Below are 21,334 nucleotides of genomic sequence, written 5' to 3' on the forward strand. Positions count from 1 at the left end.
GGATAGGCTATAGTTATAAATTTAGACATACTGGTTCATATTCTATTTCATATAGTACTTCATCATCATCATCATCATCATCATCTGCAGTTTCCAGCTGTTGGCCAGGTCTGCTTTTCATATAGTCCTTATAACCTTTTATTTACTAACAAAAATATAAGAATGTAAAGTTTAAGCTGGCCACAAAATAAGGATGAACTATTTTCATTTGATTGTTGTTGGAAATATGGCTAGTATAGTGGTGCCATCTATATCTTCACTACCATATTGAGAACAAAAGTCGAAAGTCTAAAATCATTTGAAGGAAAATCACTAAATCGGAGCGCATGCTCAGCTGTGATTCGCACATTCATGAAAGTTGGATATTTTTGTATTTTTGTGTTCTTTGTGAGATAATTGTGAATACACAGTTCAAAAAAAAAAAACAATACAATAACTCACACCCAGGTATATTACCAACTAAACCTTTATTCTTTACCGTTTAAGCATACAAAAGAACATTGATGGATTTGTGTTCATTTTCAGAACATAAACGGAAATGTCCAAATAGGGGCGAAAACAAAGTGATAACAGTCCTCCAGGGTGGATTTTTTTATCACAGTTGGAGAGCTTCAGTATGGTGTATGTCCTCCAATAACATTTATCACAGCTTGGCACCTACGAGGCATGCTCCGTATAAGTCAACAGAGGTCACGTTGCAGTATCAGCTCCCATTCTTCAATGAGAGCCTGTTTGAGGTCTTTGAGAGTCTGTGGTGGAACAGGACGCCTACGAATGCTTATGTCAAGCCTATCCCACACATGCTCGATGGGATTAAGGTCAGGACTCACTGCTGGTCATTCCATCTCTTGAATGTCCAGTTCTCGCAAGACAGATCTGGTGATGAGCGCTGCATGAGCCCTGGCATTGTCCTGCATGAGTACGAATTCAGGGCCAACACCGTATGCAGCGACCAACACGTTGTAGCAGTATCTGATCGATGTACCCCGCAGGGGTAAGATTACCACGGACGACGACAAGATCCGTACGGCCATCAATACTGATGCCACCCCACAGCATCACAGGACCTTGTTCGAATCGGTCGCCTCCCTGGACAACATTTGGCCTTTACTGCTCACCACAGCGTCTCCACACATGTTGACGTCCATCACGCTGTGTCAGGGGAATTTGGACTTGTCTGTGAACAACACAGGTCTCCATTGGTGAAGTTGCCAGTTGACGTGGGTACAGGAAAACAGAAGGCAAGCTGCGCGATGTTGCTGTGTTAAACGGGGCACTCGAACAGGACGTCTGGGTCTTAAAGACACTTCTCTTAACCTGTTCCTTACTGTGGGGTCAGACACCGTGACTCCAGTGACCCTCCTGAGGTCTTGCTGCAGTTCTCTAGCAGTTGCTGAATGACGCCGCAACGCACAGATAGTCGGATATCGGTCATCCTGTGGGGTTGTCATGCGTCCACGACCTTGTCCAACCCTCCTTGTGAACTGATCTGTCTCATTGTAGCGATTCCACAAGCGGTGAATAACTGACGGAGAGATATTGAGATCCACAGCAACACGACAAAAAGTCCATCCTTCCTGTATCAAAGTGATGGCCCTTGAGACTTGAACCTCAGTAAGATGTCTCATGGGATGTGCTGGTTGACATACAATGTGCTCAAATGACCGCAGTAGTCTGTGTACCTCACAACCACACAAGGGCACACTGCTATTCACTTTCTTTTGAGGGGTCACCTGACAGTTTAATACATAGCTACGCCTACAGATGGAGTATAACTTCTATTTGACATACCCTGAGTAGCTAAGGTCTCAAGGTATGCTGTACGACCATTGGAACCCCATCTACCAAATTAATGTTCACATACCAGACGTTACAAAACATGTTCCCCTAATTTTTTTGAACTGTGTATTTGTTGTAACTAGAGCAGTGTGATGACAGGGAAAACGACGACAACATAGTGACAAATTGCGAAGTGATCAACTTTTGTGCTGACCTGTGCCCCTTAATAGTCAGCCACGTGAATTAGTGCGGAGAACTCATGGGTTTTACAAGAGGGAAAGGGAATTCATAAGCATTTGCAGCAATCCCTCTGTTCCTACAGATCAAGTTGTGGGCACTTATTGTGAATCAAGTAAAAAGAATAAGGTTTCTAAAGTTTTGTCAATTTAGCAAATTTTACTTGTAAACTTTTGTGATAGCACCATTATATACCATTGTAAACATTTATTGGTGCCGATTTCTTCTGTACTTTATAACACCGCGATAATAAGAACCTCACAGCAGATTTACCGGTATCTAGTATAATTTTGTGCGATACCATCAAATTCACAATTAAGTATTTATTTATTTTCCACCTAGTTGATACAATGATTGCTTAAGGCAATTTTAAAGGTCAAAAGTGGTACATGTTTCGTATATTATCAACATCTTCAGCCACATAACACTGTTTAGATGAAAAATATATAAAATTGACAAAGTAATGCTTTAGAGGAAGTGTCCTTAAAATTAACATAAGATTGACAAGATTAAAACAAACAAATAACTCAAGAGAAAATATATAAATTATTTCTACAATAGAAAGCAGTCGTCAAGGAAACACTTGTACAATATTCCATAGAGAAATTGTCCTAATAAATATTCTTTTCTTAATAATTCATGAAAAAAGATCAATTTATAAATTAAAAAATTATACAATTTATAGTCACCAAAGAAGCTTGCCCATAATTAAAACGACGTCCCATTCAACTAACATTTATTCACTACGAAGGGCCTACGTAGTCATCTACGCTTCATCTTTTAGATAATTTGTAACAACTTCAGCTAATGTCTTATTTTATATTTTGGAACTACATGCTCGAAAATATGCAAGTAGCACATGTCATGGAAAGATGAAGATCGAGTTTTTGATTTCAAATCCATTTTATCATCACATGTTTTAATTTAATATTGTCCACATGACAAATTACTTTGTATTCTAATTTGAGCCTTACAATGTTAATTGTCTTTTCTCACATTTTTATTGTATATTCAAGTTTAGCATTTTAGGTTTGACAGAAGACTGAAGATGCCCTCTAGTAAGGACGAAACATGTACCATTAATCTATGTATATAGCTGTTTTATAAAAGTAACCACAGAACAGTGTGTTGTACTGAAAAGGTGGAACATTAAAAATACCTTTTTTTATTTCTTATATAAAATACAGTCCTCAAAGTTCAGTATGTTGGACCTTGATTCATTAAAACAGCATTCAGTGGAACTGGAAAATGAATTTATTTGTGTTTACTGACATTCCTAGACATTATATACAATTCAGATGAATTCATGTGAATTCATGTCTATTCATGTGAATAGACTATTTTGGCTAATAAATTAATGAAATATTTTAAAATTTGATTTTAGCAATGGATTACATTGTTTTAACAATAATAATAAGATTATTTTCACAAATGATCTCTCAACACGACAATGGATCTGCTGCGGAAAGTGGGAAACCAGTTTGACGGGTTCAGTTGGCACCTGCAGTGATTTTCTGTCAGGGTCGCATTTGTCCTTGTTGTCTATGAAAAAAATCTACAGTGAAAAAGAAGTAAAATAATGAACTGTTAGAACAAAACATAAGTAGCAATAAAGGAAAGCAAAGTGTACAATATCCCTAAAGCAACTCGTGAATAGAATTCACGGTCGCCACGGTAAAAATCAAGGCAGTCAGACTGCTTTTTTCGGGAACAAAGAGGAGGTTTGTTTTTGTTTTTTGGTGAAAACTTGTGTAATAAGCTAGGAGGTGTTATTGCATTAGTAATATCTATCGCAATTCTTCTTATCGTCCCTTTTACTGCAAACAATAAATTCCGTTGAATCCAATTTTACCCAATCAACCAAATTCTATTTTGATCTATAGTATCTATTGTTGTCCTTCTAACCTGTAGGTGATATTAAAACTTTGTTTTAAATCAGTCAATGCTGATCTGCATTTAGGGCAGTCACCCAGGTGGCAGATTCCCTATCTGTTGTTTCCTAGCCTTTTCTTAAACGACTTCAAAGAAATTGGAAATCTGTCGAACATCTCCCTTCGTAAGTTATTCCAATCCCTAACTCCCTTTCCTATAAACGAATATTAATTTTTTAAGTTCTCATCATGTTCTCCATATTTATTATCACAGATTTAGACCAGTCACATTCACACCACATTACTAAAAAACGAAATTTAATGGTCCCACCCTAGCACACGAGGGCGAAACGCTGGCAACCAAGAATGAGTTAGCAGGAAAATTTATAATGTCCAATAACGGACCATTTATATTGGTATTATAAATTTACTCATTCAGGACAAATGTTTCAGATTCCCTATGGGAATCAACATCTATATCATTTGATGGCCAAGCAGGCATCAATTTTTGCTGATGAGACAAAGTCTCTTAGTGCATTGGCACTGCCGGTGGCTCCAGTTAGCCTACGCAGTGGCCTCCACGGTATGCACTAGCCAGCGTATTGGTAGGTGTGCTAGGTACCAACTGATGAGCCCACCCTAGCACACGAGGGCGAAATGCTGGCAACCAAGAATGAGTTAGCAGGAAAATTTATAATGTCCAATAACGGACCATTTATATTGGTATTATAAATTTACTCATTCAGGACAAATGTTTCAGATTCCCTATGGGAATCAACATCTATATCATGACATCAGTAATTACGATGGAATGCGAAAGCACATGAAGAAACCCACATAAGTGGCAAATCCAGCACATCAATGCGGTCTCATTAGGAGGATAATAACAAAAATGAATTGTTTGCACACATATTTACATATTACCTATAAAACTTCACGCACATATATCGAACCGAACATATATAATATCCTAGCAGCAAGTGCATACAACCTCGGAAATCTGGTTTGGGGAATTCTTGTAGAAATCAGCCAAATCCTCCTTGTGTTTATATTTGTCCTTCACCATAAATTTAACAGTTCCATTTTGGTAACTGCTAAAAGCATTGTTGAAAACCACTGAATATGAGGTTGCAAAGAGGTGAAACGGAGTAGAAAATGTTTCTACATCTCAAACCCTGTACTCAGATAATAAATAATAAAGAACGTTACTGCAACCAACAGACAAGAGGAGATATGATCTGATGCATTCTTTGACGGACAAGTGTGTCTTAATTACAGTGGGTTCTTGTTCAGTGTGTGCAGTTACAGCTGTCTAATAAAAAACTGTGGATATTTTGTTGAATTTTCACATACAGAATTTCTTACAGACTAATATTGGAAGCACGCACGTTATTGTCATAGAGAGCGCTACAGCTGACTGACCCCCACCCCCACCCCCAGTTCCGTACTCACAGCACCGTTTGTCTAGACAACATTACATTACTCAGCTCTTGCCTGACGTCATATGAACTGACAGGCTTGCTCTTCTTTTCACTTTTTTCTTTTTTGCTTTACGTCGCACCGACACAGATAGGTCTCTTGGCAACGATGGGATAGAAAAGGGCTAGGAGTGGGAAGGAAACATTCTTCTTCTTCTTGCTAGGGGCTTAACGTCGCACCGACACAGATAGGTCTTATGGCGACGATGGGATAGGAAAGGCCTAGGAGTTGGAAGGAAGCGGCCGTGGCCTTAATTAAGGTACAGCCCCAGCATTTGCCTGGTGTGAAAATGGGAAACCACGGAAAACCATCTTCAGGGCTGCCGATAGTGGGATTCGAACCTACTATCTACCGGATGCAAGCTCACAGCTGCGCGCCTCTACGCGCACGACCAACTCGCCCGGTGGGAAGGAAACAGCCGTGGCCATAATTAAGGTACAGCCCCAACATCAGCCTGGTGTAAAAATGGGAAACCACAGAAAACCATCTTCTGGGCTGCCAATAGTAGGGTAAAAACCCACTATCTCCCGGATACAAGCTCACAGAGCATGTCCCTGACAGCACAACCAACAGCTTCCTCTTCGTTCCAACAAGTTACCCCGCCTGAAACTCTCTTCCTCTGCTCTAAGTCATTAAGGGTGCATAATTAACAGCCACCTGGGAGATCGAAGAGGGCACAGCATGCTTGCACACCACTTCAATTTAATAAGAGCCTTGGTCAATTCATTTTGTTACAGCTGGCAATAATACATATCTGTACTGAATTCTGAGAGCAACACCATTCTGTTATAAACTTCAGACAAATTGATGCAAGCGAAATACAAATGTTGCATGTTTTGCAATATTTTGTTATTAAGTCAATATAGTGTGTGTATCATAACTATACCAACAAAAAAAAAAAAAGATCAGGAATGCTTTTTGTGTTGTGTTAAGAACAATGGTGCAATCAGAATTAGTTTTCGGATATTAATTCCCTGTCTCTCTCTTACACCCTGTGACGTCAGGTATGACGTCATCACCCCTCCGTCACCAAGTAAACATGGTCGCCATGTGCTCTACCAGTCCTATATAGTGCCTTCTTCAGTGTTCTATATGGCAGGTAATAATACCAAAACCTAGTATTTTCGCACCTCTACTCCTTCCTTGTACCCTAATGGACATATTTAACAGCATATGTCGGCGCCTACGAGTGAACTGGCGATAGCCGGCTTGTGTACCGCAACCGAAAATTTTTCTTTTTGAGAAAATGAAGGTATTTTGTTACTTCTGGACATGCGATTCCAACTGACGAACTTGCCGTATTTGTTATGCCAGAGAGCCAGCCGCTGCCTGTTGCTGTACATCAGAGGAGAGAAGGGAAGGGAGGGGATGTGGGAGACAGAGGTAATGTGTGACACACCACACATCCTGAACAGTGTCCAAAGGTCAAACCATTGGGCGTATTGTTTCCTTCATTCAGCACGGTATTTCATTTCATTCACAATGTTGTGAATGAAGGAATACACAATCATGGGGTGGCAGCGTTGCATCTTCAAGCATGTTAAATAACAAAGAACATTGCTGCAATCAACAGACAAGAGGAGAAACGATCTGGTGCATTCTTTGACTGACAGTGTGTCTTAATTACAGTGTGTTCTTGTACAGTGTGTGCAGTTACGACTGTTTCATAAACGAAATGTAGATATTGCCTGTAAGAGACAAGGACAATTCTGTGCGAGTCCAACGAGAAAACTTGTCTCCATCATACACCCCACTTCCCCTCCCTCACCCTTCTCTTCCCTGAAGCACGGCAGTGACTTGTGCTCTGGCATAGCAAATACAGGGAGTTCGTTAATTTGAATCATGCACCCGGAAGTAACCTCATTTTCTCAAAAAAATTCTCTAACAATCCAAATGCACCAGAGTTCTTAACATAAAATGAAGACCATCTCTCATTTTATTTTATCAATAGTTATGACCCCCCCCCCCAATGGCGCAACAGCCCCGAAGGGCCAAGGCCTACCAAGCAATACTGTTCAGCCCGAAGACCTGCAGATTACGAGGTGACATGTGGTCAGCACAACGAATCCTCTTGGTCGTTATTCTTGGCTTTCTAGACCAGGGCCGCCATCTCACCATCAGAAAGCTCCTCAATTGTAATCACGAAGGCTGAGTGGACCTCGAAACCAGCCCTCAGATGCAAGTAAAAATCCCTGACCTGGCCGGGAATCAAACCCGGGGCCTCCGGGTAAGAGGCAGACACGCTACCCGTACATCGCGGGGCCGGCTATTTATGAAACACCCTGTATTTTACTAGGCAGGTTGGTGGGTCGCCAGGCTTGGCAATGAACATCTAACCCTTGGACGAGTAACGCATTGTGAGATTCACAAGATTTATCTTTTGAAATAATGTAATTAATGCTGAAGTGCATATAATAAATAATTTTTTCCTGTTACTCTTATTCATTTCATTCCACCAATTCTCCCCCCACTGCGGAGGTAGGCCTATTAGGTAGAGTCTATGATCCAAATATTCCACCTCTCATAAAGGAAGCATTGCAAATGACACAGGTTGATTACTAGGGGGCAGATGTTATCATCCTTTTTCCCTTACCAATAGAACATTGCTCAGTAGTATATTCTACAATATAACAAACGATAATAACATGTTTTTATTTTGCATTTTTTTGACTATCAGTCATTATTTCAACTTTCAAGAAGGTTTTAGGTTAACATACAGCATTTTAAAAATTTCTAGATCATTTTAATTTTTCTTTAATGTATGCATGTATTCCTTGTCAGACTGATGAAAGTCCACAAGTGACAACATAAGAAATTATACATTTTTCTTATGTGTGGTAAAATTTGCTAAATATCCTTCAGGACCAAGCAAACTGACCAGCAGTTGTTGGTTACTAAGAAAAGGTAAGGAAAGGATTCATACCTGTGAGTCTAGTGTTTAATTAGCAGAAAGTAGGCCTATTTCCTAACGTGCCACAAACACAAGCACATCAGCCTTCGCACCCACCCCTACAACCTGTCATTCATCCCTGCATATCTCAAGGCCAAGAACAAATAGAAATGAGAAGGGATTGGAAACAACAATTAGGCCTACATAACTTTCTGCTTCACTACAGAATTATCCTCCCAGGAAGTACTTTTGTGCAAGAAAAGTGTACAGTATTTTAAATTCAGTTATTGAATGAATTTGGAAAAGACATATTTACAATAGATGGGTGTGTTTTATTTTGTAAATTGTGCACTGTTAAACTGAGTGCAGAAAGGAGGTTTGTTGTACAACAGCACATTAAACGAGAAAAGTACCTGAAAGCCGTAATGAGTGTAAACAACAAGTGTTTCCAGGTTCTCCATGTGCGGGAAATCATTATGACCATTTTTATACACCATTCCAAATAAATTGGGAGGTACAGTAATTATTTCTCTACATACCAAGAGCTGTGCAATGTATTAAACAAAAACCACTGTTAGAGTCACCAGAATCCAGTTTGGTCAAGTATTTTAGTCCTTTTTTACTTATTTAATAGTATTTTTACAAAAAATTAAGGGCATTTTATTGATCATTTTCAGTGATTTTTTTAGGTTATCGACACCTCCGCCCCACACTGATTACCAATATATCGAAACAGATACCGAGATATTGATTAGTATGCAATCCCCCCTGAAATGGTTAATAAAATATTAGAATAATGTGCAAAACTCTCCCATAAAAGTACCGTACCGGTACCGGTATAAGAATATGCCGAATAGCATTTCTCTATCCACTACTTACAGAATTAAAATCGCCATGCAAAGAGAACAAAACCTTTTGGGAACATACCCGAAGAGCCGAAATGTCATTAGGGAACCCGTGTATAATCAAAACCATTTCCCTAAACAGAAAGAAAATGCAAAGTTGATGGTTAACAATAGACATTCACTAAATAAATTAGACTATGATGTCGTTCGTAATGTCAAACAGAACTGTTTTAAAAAATCTTACCAAGGTCCTCGTTTACTAGTTCGCCAGGCTCCTCCAGCACTTTTTCCTTTATTATGCTGCTTAATTCGTCTATTGGGATTCACGGTATAACCAATATACGTCCTCCCCTTATATTTAGGATTTGTACAGTACAGTAAATAAACACCATAGAAATTCTCAATAACATCACCTGACATTGCTATACAACGCCCTCGCAGACAAAAGCAGCATGTTATGATAAAATCTACGCGACATTCATAAGAAATCAGAATTTAAGATCGAAAACATTTTAAAATTTTAAAATTGACAGTCCCACACATGCTACAACAGGAACCATGATCGTTGTTACAAAACCAGTTATCGATTTATCGATAAATAACTTGATTACTATCGATAGACAGTTTATTACTATCGAGAACTATTAGGTCAAGACCATCTATATATATAAAATAAGAGTTTTGTCTGTACATTGCTCAGAATTTGAAAAGTGGTATTTCTGTATCGGGCATGACCACAGTAACAAGAAAATGCATTTTTTACTTTTCCGTAATTTCTGTCTGTCTGTCTGTCTGTCTGTCTGTCTGTATGTACCGTTGCCTACGCTATAATACAAGGCCTTGAAATGCACTCGTGGAAACGGGTTGCTTCCTAGTTCACCATTCAGCCGCTAGGATCGCGGTCTTGCCCCCTTGTATTCGCATGGCCATATAGTCAATAAGTAAAGTATATCCTAAATAAAAAGAACTGAATGTTTTTGCGAGTATTGACATTACTTTATTAATAGACCGGTGCTGCATTGGCTTGGATATGTCATTGAAGTTTCAAAACTTTCCTTCTGAGGGGCTTCTTATCAAGTTTCAAAACTTTCTCTCTTTTACTTGAGTGGCTCAAAGCAATGTTGTCTAACAGAGGTCTCATAAATTTTCATAGCAGAAAAAAGAGGTGGTTTGTCGCCTTTACACTTTCCACACTTAATTTCACTGTTGAACATGTCTTTCGAAAAAATAAACGTACACCTTTTAGTAACTCTCTTCGGGACAAGTACTGCGTAGCGGAAGTGACAAATTCCGTCGTTCACTGCAGAAGTGCCACAGACGATGATTTTCGGTATCTGAGGGCTCCTCGATCTTGAAAACGAATAAGACACAATGTTGGACTTTGAGTAGCTGGAGAACAGATGTTCTAAACAGCCTTTACAGTCTACTTTTTTCTTTTGCCACACGAACCATAATGTCATTGTATTCCGCTTGGCGTTTTAGGTAGCTGAAGAAGAGCTCGATGTCATAGCTCGTTAGGTTCCTCGTCAAAACATAATGCAAATGTATACTTATGAGGTATTTTACGCAGGCCACAGTGGACTGGGCAGTCAAGATCTATGCCTGATACATTTCCCTCATGATTCTTTTTTTACTTTCTCTGAATGCATTTTAAGTTTCTTAATATATGACAGAAAAATCATTAATTAACCAACTGAGGAGTTCATCTTCAGTACCTACTAAAAGTTTTTTTTTTTGCTAGTGACTTTACATCGCACCGACACAGATAGGTATTATGGCGACGATGGGATAGGAAAGGTCTAGGAGTTGGAAGGAAGCAGCCGTGGCCTTAATTAAGGTACAGCTCCAGCATTTGCCTGGTGTCAAAATGGGAAACCACGGAAAGCCATCTTCAGGGCTGCCGACAGTGGGATTCGAACCCACTATCTCCCGGATGCAAGCTCACAACCGCGCGCCCCTAACCGTACGACCAACTCGCCCGGTTAAAAGATGCTCGTTTGTTTTCGTTCCTGAATATGTCCCATGTGAGGTGTTGCAGACGTTATGCGCATTGAACAATTTAATAAAATGCTCCATAAAACAAATGACTTATTTTAAATTGTATTTTATGCTCTCGGGACAAAACCATCTCCATACTTTTCAAACCAGAGATTGTTTCAGGGGAAAATACAATATTTTTAGCTCTTGCTACATTCATTTTCGTGAAATTTGTTGGGCAAGTTATTTTCCTCGTTAGTTTCCTGATTTAAGATTTCTGAGTTTGAAGATGCCTCTCAAATGATTGCCGGTCACGGTAGCATAGTTTAAAAAAAGTCCAGTGACGAATTTTTGGATCGCCCGATTCTTATGACGTAACTCGGATCAAAACTTAGGCCTACTTCGATTAGCTTGATGCCGTATCTCATCCGTAATACTTCCTCTGTATAATGTTTCGAACACTGAACATTCACTGGAAACTTGTGAAACGAAATTCCACTACCTTTAATTTCTCGTGAATAAACCATGACTGGAACTGCGAATGCTTAACATCAGACAAATACATAATACATTCACAACAACTCAGTTAATGAACACGGTTAAAGGCGCGAGCCTGGTAGATAGGGGGCAGGAAAGCGATCCTAGCGGCCCGGCATTGAACTTCAGTGAAACCACTTCCATAGCGTTTTACGGGCTCTATTTCCAGGCCTTGTATTATAACGTAGGCAATGGTATGTACACGCATCACGAGAAAACGGCTGAAGAGAATTTAATGAAAATCGGAATGTAAAGTCGGGTGATGAACCGCTACAATCTAGGCTATAAATTATTTTAATCACGCTGAGTGAAATGGTAGTTTAGGGGAAGGCCTGAAATGCAATCTATATATAAAATAAGTGTTTTGCCTTGCATTGCTCAGTATTGAAATGAATGATATTTCTGTATCTGTCATGTCGACAGTAACAAGGAAATGCATTTTTTACTTTTCCGTAATTTCTGTCTGTCTGTCTGTCTGTCTGTCTGTCTGTCTGTCTGTCTGTCTGTCTGTCTGTCTGTCTGTCTGTCTGTCTGTCTGTCTGTCTGTCTGTCTGTCTGTCTGTCTGTCTGTCTGTCTGTCTGTCTGTCTGTCTGTCTGTCTGTAAGTATGTATGTATGTATGTATGTATGTATGTATGTATGAATGTATGTATGTATGTATGTATGTATGTATGTATGTATGTATGTATGTATGTATGTATGTATGTATGTACTCGCATCAATAGAAAACGGCTGAAGAGAATTTAATGAAAATCGGTATGTAATGTCGGGTGATGAACCTCTGCAATCTAGGCTACAAATTATTTTATTCACGTTGAGTGAAATGGTAGTCTAGGGGAAGGCCTGAAATGTAATTCTCAAATAAGTTATTTATGGTATTAGTGGCCGTATCGATAAATACTACATAACTAACATAACTTTAGTTAAATCGTAAATTAGTAGTAGTTATGTAAGAAGTTATTAAATTTCCGATCACTTATGTCTTATACATTGTTACCGTACCGCATATAATCAGAGATATTCATGAATTTGGATTTTTGTTACTAAGTCCATATCAGCGCCGAGTCACGAGAAAATGGGTAAACAGAATGTAGTGAAAATCGGTATGTAAAGTCTGAGAATAAGGAACTACAGTCTAGGATATCAATAATTTTGTAAGACACCATAATATCACAGAGTCGAAAGAAAACGAATGTGAAAGCCTGCAATATAGAAAGCTCATAAACTGTATCAACAATAACATTACATTGACCATTGTTTGTTGTGATGTGCTTTTTGTCTTCTGTTTTCTCTCATCCCCGATAGATAGGATTACTGCAGCGTACCGAGGTTTTCTTTATTTGCTTGACGTCGCACCGACACAGGTAGGTCTTGGGATAGGAAATGAATAGAGGTGTGAAGGAAGCGGCCTTGGCTTTAAGGTACAGCCTGGTGTGACTGGTGTGAAAATGGGAAACCACGGAGTACCATCTTCAGGGTTGCCGGCAGTGGGGTTCGAATCCACTATCTCCCGGATGCAAGCTCACAGCTGCGCGCCCCTAACCACACGGGCATCTCGCCTGGTCGTACCGACTGTAACACCTTGCCTGTATATTGGCGGGAAGTAGCTGGGGAGTAAGATAACTTTCATCTTTAGCATGCCATTCCTCTGGTTCATACATTTTCTGATATATCTGGTTCGTAACACACTGGTTCATCATAGTATTCGAGCTATTCAATCCCTACTCTGAGGCACCGATTGGAATGAGTAGTGTGCATATTTAACGGAATAATGACAGAGGAGTGTTCACGGCAGTCTGCGACCTGGTTATTCCAGCTCTGGAACTTTGGACTCTTAGATCGGCACCGTAATACTGTTCGTTGAAAGTGAGAAAGTGTGCGGTTTTCCATTTGATGGAGTATTTTATACGATAACATTGCTTTCAATCGCTACATTCCTACTGACGTTTTTGTAATGACCAATGTTGAATTGAGTTAGGAAAACCACCAAGTCAGTCTTTCTGAGAATCCCGTAGCGAAGCACGGGTACATCAGCTAGTCTACAATAATATCAGACCTTAATACAGAAACAACATGGCCGACGCATCGGTTCCATGTACTGTAAAACACTGCCTGCTCGATCTGCATCCGATGGCTGCTTAAACTGCCTGCTCATTCCATACTCAAACGTGTAACACGCCTTACAAACAATCTGCCGCTAGATGGCAGCACCAAACGTACCCATTTACCGCGTAAATACGACTAGATAAGCATACCAGCAAAATTTAAAATCTGAAAGTAAGAGAAATATTAAAGAATTTTACGTATAAAGTGGTGCTCTAGAGAGTTATAGCTTCAGCACTTTTCGAGAAAGAGGTTTCGACGAACAAGAAAACCTGGAAACTTTGCCTGTATGGTACTTCCATACATTACTAAGTAGAGGTTTCACGACTTTGGCCACCACAGTGTCTGACACAAGTTCCTGGTGCTTATTGTTACTAAAACACTTTAGAAATTTACATTGGCACAAAGAAAGTAGAACATAGTTTTTTATAGTCTGGAGCAGACTTGCAGTACGGTAGAGCCGCCTCAACAAATTTCTGAAGCCTCATAATTAGGCCAATAAATCGTTGCTAGGGCTAGCGCAGCTATCAATAGGGATGAATTAAATGAGGTAGGAACGTTATTCAAGCACGTGCTGCATTCTGTTTTTTCTTCGATTACACGCACTAAATAACCACACACTAATCCCTGGTAAGCAGTTTCCGAAGTGACACACACTGACTCAGGGGGCTTACGAAAATCTTCCAGTAAATCAAGTACATACTCAGGGAATAATAATAATAATAATAATAATAATAATAATAATAATAATAGACGGCCTATTAGGCGACTTGCATATCTGTGAAGATGAAAGCCCTACCTAGGATGATTTCTAATGCTGAAGATGCCACACACACCCCAGCCCCCGAGCCACTGGAATTAACCAATTAATTAAATAGGCCCTACTTGCGTAAATAATAGTAGTAATAAAAAGAGCAGTATATTGACACGATTTTATACTGCTAGCAAAAGACTCATTATGGAATCTTAATCTGCTTACCCTCCAGGGTTGGCTTTTCCCTCGGACTCAGCGAAGGATACCGCCTCAAGGGCAGTGTCCTGGAGCTTCAGACTCTGCCTCGGGGGAATGAAACTGGGGAGGATGACCAGTACCTCACCCAGGCGGCCTCACCTGCTATGCTGAACAGGGGCCTTGGAAGGTATAGACAAGGAAGGGTGAAGGAAGCTCCCGGCATTTGCCTGGAGGAGAAGTGGGAAACCACGGAAAACCACTTCCAGGATGGCTGAGGTGGGAATCGAACCCACCTCTACTCAGTTGACCTCCCGAGGCTGAGTGGACCCCGTTCCAGCCCTCGTACCACTTTTCAAATTTCGTAGCAGAGTCGGGAATCGAACCCGGGCCTCCGGCGTTAACAGCTAATCACACTGACCACTACACCACAGAGGCGGACAATGGAATCTATGACAGCATATTATTCTGTTTTGTACCTTCACATTAACAGTACAGTGTCCCCAGATATTATATTACTTAGTATGTAATACTTCAAACCTTACGCTTACCATTTTCTGCAATGGTGTTTGAAGAGCTCTTGTTAGACGTCTGTGTGCTTGAATCTCTTCTCTTAATCATCGCTGAAATTAGCGGTTGTTTATAAGCTGGATAATCAGGGAAAGGGCTGGGTACAGATCCTGTTTTTAATTTTCGCGTTTTGCTGGTCACTTTGAAATAGTCATTTGCGAAATGTAGAATGCAAACCACGGAATAATCAGAAGGAATCCATTTACTTCCCTTGCTGTTTCCTTCCCTGGATATAATACTTAACTACTTTCAACGCAATTGAGTACTTGAAGGTATATCATGGAATGAATGGAATGGAATGAACGGCATTCTGGTTTCCCTTTCTTTGATTTGCAGAAAGGCACGCAGCAGTACACCATTTTAACTGAAAACAAGTACAGTCTATCCTATTTCCCGCTATTTCATTCCGACAGGTCTGGAGCCGCTTGGTGCTGCCACCTGCTGTGGGTATTTGTAAACGGAGTGTTTCATTTAGTGCCATGTTAAAATGTTGTAATGAGCAGGCAGTATAAGCAGCCATCGGATGCAGATCGAGCAGGCAGTGCTGTAAACACGCCTGTGGTACATATTATCCGCACACTTTATCTTGGTGCATTTACACTCTAGTGCTGAATCGGTCGACCTCGGCGATCTTCGAGATTCGTACTGGCAACCTTTGAAACACAAACTATGAATCGCTTAAGCATCGTTGTGCGACATTTGGCGTACACTTTACGAACTAGTACTGTTGTTGTTTTCACAACAAAGCCAAAGTTTAGAATTCATGCTAGGAACAAGATTCGCATCGAGAAATGTTTTATAATGTTATATATTGTATATGTGACATAGTTGTTGGCTTAAGATGATAACGGTTTAGAAATTTCATATCGATCGATCATATTCTCGATTCAATTCAGATTTCATTTTCATTCAGTTGGCAGCACCAGGCAGCACTATCGATACCGGGACAGCTCCCTTCTTACTCCTCACCCCCTAAACAAATGCACCAAGATAAAGTGTGCGGATAATACACATAACTTTTGATTATCGTACTGAACTGCTAAGCTGACAATAATAACGAACAGAAACTTTACTTTGGGTAATAGACCAATACCATCTAGAAATAGCCTATATTCAGATAAGCAATATGTGGATAATTCAAAATATACGGTAAATATTTTCTATGAACTAGTATGGTAAAGGAAATAGGTAATATAGGATTGCATTCTAAAATAACAGTCCTGGGGGAATATTTGATGCGTTTCAATTCAGTCAATTAATTAATAACTCACCTATGATCTGAATTTAGGGAAGTCATCCAAGTGGCAGATTACGTATCAATTGGTCTACTTAGTATTTTCTTAAGTGATTTCAAAGAAATTGGAAATTTATCGAACTGGTGTAGATATAGTAGGGAGCACCCTTGGTAAACTATTCCAGACCGTAATTCTTCTTCCTATAAATTAATACTTGATTTAGAAATACATTTATTTGAATGACCTTTCTATTGCCATATGCTTTTAAGTAGGCCTATAATAGCCTGCATCGTTCAAGAATTTTTTTAGAAACATAACCTTGTCACGAATTTTAATTATCTCATAACAATGATTCTGATAATGATCCACCAAACTGCTACATCTGTTTCACTTCAGATAATCAACTTGAAATTCCCTGGTAGCATATGCATTTTCGTTTAAAGCACTTTAACACCCACATCGTTGGCAACGAAAATACGTACTGTAAGGGACAGTATATCTTCTTCTTCTCCTTGATACTCATGGACTTTTCTACTGTCGTCCAGCCAGTATGCGTATAAAAAAAGATCACACGCCAAATAGAGTCTAAAAATCATAGGATAAGTGCATTTTGCACATATTATAGAGGGTTGGAAAATTAATGTCGTAGAAAGCAGTCTAAGGGTTCACTGTTCACATACAACTGGATTCAAAGATGGAAGCCAGAACAAAAAGTCTAATGATAGGTATAAACTTGTGAAGAAAGCAAAAGATATTGAGCACCAGTAAATATGATCGAGCTGCAGAAATGTCATGTAAATTCTCGTAAGTAACATAATAATTTGATGCAGGCGATAAGGGGGAAAATAAGGAAGTAACACAGAAAAAAGCACAGGGACTCAAAGGTACTAAACTTCACGCCGAAGTGGTCTGTCTTGGCGACTTGTCTACTACTCAACACAACACCGGGCCCACAATAAGGGACAGTATATTAATTGATACCTGGTCCTCTAATTTAACAAGGAGAATATAAACTTCATTCACAGATAAATAAATAACTTTATCACTTTTTATAACCTCACTTTTAAAATCCTCAAAAGGTATAGTAATTGAGGAATATACTAGGATTGGCACCAACACAGAGTTTTGGCCTTATCCGAAAAAATCAGCTCATCAAATACACGGAACACATCCTCTATATCGACAAATTTATCCTCGAATGTTTTAATGCACCGTAATATAGTACTTGTAACTACGAAATTGTCACGATGCATTAATACACTTGATCTGAATGTGAGTGCATCTCCTGTAATATGAATTACATCCAGGCATACAATGCGATCGACACGTCCTAATATATCAAAATAGTTTTAAAACCAAATTTCAATAAAAGCATGACTACACCAACGTTTCCTAATCAATCCAAACCAACAGAAAGAACTAAACAGATGCTTCGCACATGCTCATGTTTACATTTGAACAAACCGATAGGGCCGCCATTATAGCTAATATCGATAGCTGCATTAAGGTCTGATATATTGTAGCAAATACAGTAGAGATACTGTATTTGATTGTAGTTGGTCTTGCTTGCTTGCTTGCTTGCTGATGCTTATGGGCTGTGTCTACGACATTTCACCCAGTCAATACTCTCTTACTCTTGTAAAAACACTAGTATAAATGAAACTTCAGTTCAATAATTGATGCTTGATCTTGCAAGTAGAAAACACAAACCACTATTCTTCACTATATCACATAATAACCCTAGTTTGCTAGAGCATACTGTTCTCATACGGGAAACTTCCAATCTTGCAATCACACTTCTTCTAAAGTTTCACACACTCTGATAATCCAAAATAGCACCCTCAAGTAATACACTAATGATATGAGGAATCACTCAAATGGAACCATCAAAAGCATGAGAAAATCTCACCATATATTGCGGACAGAATTATAACACGATATTGGCTTCATCTAGAAACAAATTTAGCACTCTAATAATCTCGACTGTAGGATTACAGAGCAAACAAGAAACACTGGTTGGAAAGACCTGCTTGAGTCGCTTGAGATTAGTCATAAGTTTTTTACGGGGGTTGGCATATAAAGAACATTCAAATAAAATGTGGTTGGAGTCGCCTTTAATAATATTTGTGCCACACGAACAGTTTGTATCCTGCGTTAAATGGAAACGAGATCTATATTGTGGAGTAAGGGCATGATTAAACCGTAACCGAATGATGTTAATAATATGGCGTCTAGAATATGATCCTCGTATAAACCATGGTTTAACCAAAAGTGTTGGTTGTAAATGATAATAGAAGTTACCTTTGACTTGTGCAGTCTGTCGCCAGTAATTCTGCCATTCTTGACGTCCATCTTGTCGGATAACAACTACATAATCAGAAGCAGGAACAATATTGTTAATATTCGGAACAGGAAGACGAGAAGCTTGTTTTGCAAGACAATCTACTTTTTCATTGCCTTCGATACCCACACGCCCTGGTACCCATACTAAAGTTATGTAAATACCGACATTGTCAAGCATATAAAGGAGACTCTTGACATTGTATACATACCAATTATAGGATAACTCATACGAGACCAAAGATTGTAACGCACTCAGCGAATCCGTATAGATTGTAACTCGCGTACATCCCTGACGCTGAACAAAAAGTAAAGCTTGCTGTATAGCGAATAGCTCCGCCGTAAAAATCGAACAATCACTAGGCAAACCATATTGTTCTTTAACATTTAGAGAAGGTATATAATAAGCGGACCCAACTCCATTAATGTTCTTTGCTCCATCTGTAAAAATGTTTATGCTTCGTGGAATATTGGAAAGTTTCACTCTTTTAACAGGACAAATCTCGGTCACCTGCAAACAAGTAACGTTAGTAGAGCCAGTACGTATAGGCCATATTATTTGAGGCTTATAATAAGAAACCGGATAGGGTAAGGTATAGGGCATTAAGTTAACACTGTGTATTAATGTATACTGTTTCGACTTCAATTTAGTAAAAGCATGAAACAGAAACGGCAATCTTCGTAAACCCTGACGCCGTAAGGAATAATATTCCGAGAGTAACTGTAACTTCGGAATTAAAGGATGACTTGTTAAAGAAAATTTTTTAAGTAAATATTGCGTAGCAAGTATTTTTCTACGCACATGTAAGGGAGCTTCGCAGGATTCGACTAAAAGTGCATTGGTAGGTGTGGACTTTAAAGCTCCAATACAGGAGCGTATTGCCTTATATTGACAAATGTTAAGAGTATTCAAGTTAGTATACGATGCCAAGTCAAAAATATGTGATCCGTAGTCCAATATCGATCTAATAGTGGTTTTGTACAAGGATAGCACCACAACTGGATCTGCCCCCCATTGTCTACGGGTAACAGCTTGTATTACCTGAATATATCGTTCGCTTTTCGAACGCAAATATAAAAAATGATGTTTCCATGTAAGTTTCTGATCAATAAATAACCCAAGATATTTATGGTGACTAACCACGGGGATTTCATACTGATCAAAGGAAAGTGGTGATCGGTCATAGGTTCGGTGATGTGTAAATATCATCGCTCGACATTTCGCTATGGAAAGATTTAACCCATGGGCCTCTAACCATGTTCTAGCTTCATGAAGCGTGTAACTAATATGTTGTCTACAGAGCTGTAAATTCTCATGTGTATAATAAAGCAAAAAATCGTCAGCATACACCTGTAGTCGAGCATGACGGAGAATGACCGTTTCGAAATCTTTCATAAAAAGAGCGAAAAGAATACCACTCAGAATATCGCCCTGTGGCAACCCATTACTTGCTTGCCGTGGCTGGATTGTATAATGTGTCGATTTAAATCTGAGTGTTCGATAAGTCAGAAGTTGTCTGAGAATGATAATAAATCCCTCAGGAATCTTAAGAGTTGCAAGTTTTTCCCATAATATGTTCAAAGGTACGGAATCATAAGGCCGTTGAATATCAAGGAAAACCGCTATGGTACTATGCTTTCTAAGACGAGCTAATAGCAAATCGATAACAAAACTATCTAATGCATCAGATGTACTGCGTCCCTTAAAAAAGGCATATTGATATCGAGGCGTCAAGTTATAGTATTCTAATACCCATATGATTCTTCGAAGGAAAATCTTTAGAAAGACTTTACGGAGGCACGAACCGAGTACTATACCGCGATAATTACTAACCTCAGTGGGTAACTGCTTATTTTTAAGAATGGGAATCAGAAAAAAATCATTCCAACTAACCGGTGTACTATAATTGCGAAAAATATCATTATACCTGTTTAATAATGCCTTCTTTGCTTTAATAGGTAATCATTTGAGCATTTGATATGATACATTATCCGGACCTGGGGATGAATTTGAGCACGATTGTAGTACTGCCTCTAATTCCTGATAATCGCAGGGTTGTAGCAATACGAAAAAACGTGCGTCTCGTGGGTCTTGGGAATGAACATACTGTGGTACAACAAAATCTGGCGTCTCTCTAACAAGAAAATCAGATAATACCTGACCTGGGATGGTCTTGGCAGGGGAGTGCTGCGTAACTCTTGTGATTGCCCTGATGGCATTCCACAAGTCTGCAATTGGAACCTGACGCGTGAAGGACGATATAAACTCCCTCCAAGCGACACGACGTTTTTGATGGAAAATTCTGCGAGTTTGTGCTATGTGTCGTTTGAACCGGAAGTAATTTTCAGGTGTTGCGTGCTGCCTATATTGTCGAAAAAGTACTTTGCGGGTTTGAATCAGCAAATGACATTCCTCATCCCACCACTTGACATGCGCAGGTTTCCTAGAAGATAAAGGGGGTGAAACGATGATGGGGTGGTGAAGATTAATATAATCTGTTAAAATCTGCAGTAAAGTTTGA

At 39.3% G+C, this 21,334-nt stretch overlaps 1 protein-coding gene across 1 annotated transcript in view; it reads right to left on the reverse strand.

Annotated features, from left to right (window-relative positions):
* slx1 (Nuclease slx1) overlaps positions 1–9,653 on the reverse strand; it is a 37,973-nt gene extending 28,320 nt beyond the window's left edge. Inside the window, exons 1-2 of the mRNA XM_067146695.2 lie at positions 9,346–9,653; positions 9,184–9,235 (exon numbers count right to left, since the gene is read on the reverse strand). Of these exons, the coding sequence (XP_067002796.2) occupies positions 9,184–9,235; positions 9,346–9,521 (228 nt within the window). The 5' untranslated portion in view covers positions 9,522–9,653. The remainder of the gene's footprint in view (positions 1–9,183; positions 9,236–9,345) is intronic.
* Positions 9,654–21,334: the final 11,681 nt, after the last annotated feature.

This window comes from Anabrus simplex, chromosome 1 (assembly GCF_040414725.1).
Source record: "Anabrus simplex isolate iqAnaSimp1 chromosome 1, ASM4041472v1, whole genome shotgun sequence".
Classification (NCBI taxonomy): domain Eukaryota; kingdom Metazoa; phylum Arthropoda; class Insecta; order Orthoptera; family Tettigoniidae; genus Anabrus; species Anabrus simplex.